The 2,793-nt window shown below is 49.6% G+C and overlaps 1 protein-coding gene across 1 annotated transcript in view; it reads right to left on the minus strand.

Annotated features, from left to right (window-relative positions):
• Positions 1–2,225, minus strand: part of cnppd1 (cyclin Pas1/PHO80 domain containing 1) — a 52,688-nt gene extending 50,463 nt beyond the window's left edge. The window contains exon 1 of the mRNA XM_059967632.1: positions 2,084–2,225. Coding sequence (XP_059823615.1) covers positions 2,084–2,152 — 69 coding nt within the window. The 5' untranslated portion in view covers positions 2,153–2,225. The remainder of the gene's footprint in view (positions 1–2,083) is intronic.
• Between the last annotated feature and the right edge of the window lie 568 nt (positions 2,226–2,793).

Below are 2,793 nucleotides of genomic sequence, written 5' to 3' on the forward strand. Positions count from 1 at the left end.
GAGATACACATTCTAAGATTTAGAAACCCCTCAGCCATTAGATCTCTGAATTGTCCTTGAACCCATGAACTCTACCTCATTACTTTTCTTTTTTTTTTGTAACTTACATCAATTATGTTTTGCACAGTATTGTTGCCACATCGGAGCTGCGCAAGGAGACATGGCAGCTGATGAGGTGCTGGTGGAGGGTGACACCCTCCCCCCATCCGAGGAGGAGGAGGAGGTGGCAAACAACGTCTCGCTGGCCAGCGGGCTGAGCAAGTCGGAGCTGGAGAGGCAGAGGGAGCTGCTGGGGAGGTGGGCAGTACCCCTTGGCAGGTAACCCCTCGCTTTGCGTGCATTCAATTCAGGCCAACCTGTCCCTGCTGTTCACTGTGCCCAGCTATGATACACACCAGGTCGCTATACCTGACTTTTCCTTGGCTGTGTGCAGCGGTCCACGTTCCTAGCCTTCCAAGCTAATGCTCCCCAACTCTTTCTCTGTGTTGGCGCTGCTTCCTGCACCCATGCCGAGCTCACCAATTTCATCAACTTTAGATGTGGAAACTACAGAGAGGGTGCAGAGGAGATTCACAAAGATGTTGCCTGGATTGGGGAGCATGCCTTAGGAGAATAGGTTGAAAGGCCTTTTCTCCTTGAAGAGAGAGGATGAGAAGTGACTTGACAGAGGTGTATAAGATGATGAGGGGAATTGATTGTGTGGATAGACAGAGGCTTTTTCCCAGGCCTGAAAAGGCTAACATGAGGGGGGGGGGGGGGGATAGTTTTAAGTGCTTGGAAGTAGGTACAGAGGGGATGCCAGTGATAAGTTTTTCACACAGAGTGATGGGTGCGAGGAATGCACTGCTAGCGATGGTGGTGGTGGAGGATACCATAGGGTCTTTTAAGAGACTCGTGGATAGATACATGGAACTTAGAAAAATAGAGGGCTATGGGGTAGGGGAATTCTAGGCAGTTTCTCAAGGAGCTCACGTGGTAGGCACAACATTGTGGGCCAAAGGGCCTGTAATATGCTGTAGATTTCTGTGAGCAATAACAAAACTCATTCTGATACCTCTCCCAACAATAACCATATGAGCTTATCACCATGACAGGAGCAATTGGCAGTAGAAAGGCTGAACAGTTTCAAATTCCTAGGTGCCTACATCTCTTAAGATCTATACTGAACCCAACATACTGAATCAATTCCAAAGAAGGCACACCTGCAGTGATATTGCATCAATAGCAAATTTCTACAGAGAGCATTTGTACTCATTGCATCTCCATCTGATATGGAGGTGCCAATGGACAATTTGCAGAGGGCTGTAAACTCAAACAGCAGCATCATGGGCACTAGCCTCCCCAGCATCGATGACATCTTTAAATGAGGATGCCTCAAAAAGTGGCATCCATCATTAATTACCCCACCACCCAGGACATGCCCCCTTCTCATTGCTACAATTAGGGGGAGATACAGGAGCCTGAAGTCACACTCAATGTTTTAGGAACAGCTTCTTCCCTCCTGCCAGATTTCTGAACAGTCCATGAATATTACTTTCCTATTTTGGTCTGTTTTTGCACTACTTCATTTATATTTCCTATTCTGTTTTTGTGTGTAACGCGCAACAAATAGTAATAAACGTGATTCTGAAATTTTCCCTCATCCACTGGGCAGAAAAGGTGCAATGACACCAGTCCAGTCCCAAGGTATGTTAAGTCTGTAGTAACTCAGCTCACGGATACCCTCGCCAAATTCATCATATCTACGAGTCCCTCGCTCAGCTCCCCCGACTTCACTCCCCCCCCACTAATCTGAAGGCCATGAGATTTCCTTCCTGTCACAAAATTTAGAGTTCATAAAGGAACAGGTAAATTATGCAACATAATCGACACATAAATCTCGGATTAAGTAACAGTACAAGTGTCCACATTGGTGCCAAAAAGGCAAAGACGGTCAGATCCCCCAGCACGGCCGAAAGGGCTCGGTACTCGGGCTGTGCCCGCTCGCAGGGCCGTAGAGCCGCTGGAGAAGGGCGGTGGGCGAGGCCGGAGGCCGGAGGCCCAAGGCGAGAGAGGGAACGGCGGGGCCCAAGAAAACACTCACACTGAACTCCTGGAGGCCACAGCACGGGAAGGAGCGGGAGTCAAAAAGCGAATCCACCCAGTCCGCCATCTTGTCGCAGGAACAGCGGGAGGGCGGGGTCAAAGGTAAGAGGGGGCGGGGCCAGAGTAGGAATGGGGGCAACGTCAGAGAGGGTTAAAGAGAGGAGTCGGAGGCAGAGAAAGGGTAAGGCCAGAGGTGGGAGGCTTAAAGACCGGGGCAGTCAGGGAGAAGGGCAGAGGCAGAGGTATGATTGAGAATCAGAGTTAGAGAGGGGGGGGGGAGAACAAACAACACAGAGAAAGCTGCACTAGTCCTGTGTAGGTCTGTAGTCCAGTGCAGCTTTCTCTGTGTTGTTTTTTTACTTAGTTCAGTCTAGTTTTTGTACTGTGTCGTGTAACACTATGATCCTGAAAGACGTTGTCTCATTTTTACTACGCACTGTACCAGCAGTTATGGTCGAAATGACAATAAAAGTGACTTGACTTGAGGAGGAGAGGGAGAATTAAGGAGGGGGAAGAGGAAGGATGGGAAGAGGGAGAGAGTTGAGGGGTAGAGGAAGGATGGAGAGGGGAGAGGGAGAGTTAAGGAGGGGGTTGAGGAAGGCTGGGAAGAGGAAGAGGGAGGATGGAGAGGGTAGAGGGAGAATTAAAGGGTGGGGCCGGGCAGAAGGAGGGGCAGAGAGTGAGTTGTGTTGATGGCTGTGTTAGATG

The sequence above is a fragment of the Hypanus sabinus genome, chromosome 4 (genome assembly GCF_030144855.1).
Source record: "Hypanus sabinus isolate sHypSab1 chromosome 4, sHypSab1.hap1, whole genome shotgun sequence".
Taxonomy (NCBI): domain Eukaryota; kingdom Metazoa; phylum Chordata; class Chondrichthyes; order Myliobatiformes; family Dasyatidae; genus Hypanus; species Hypanus sabinus.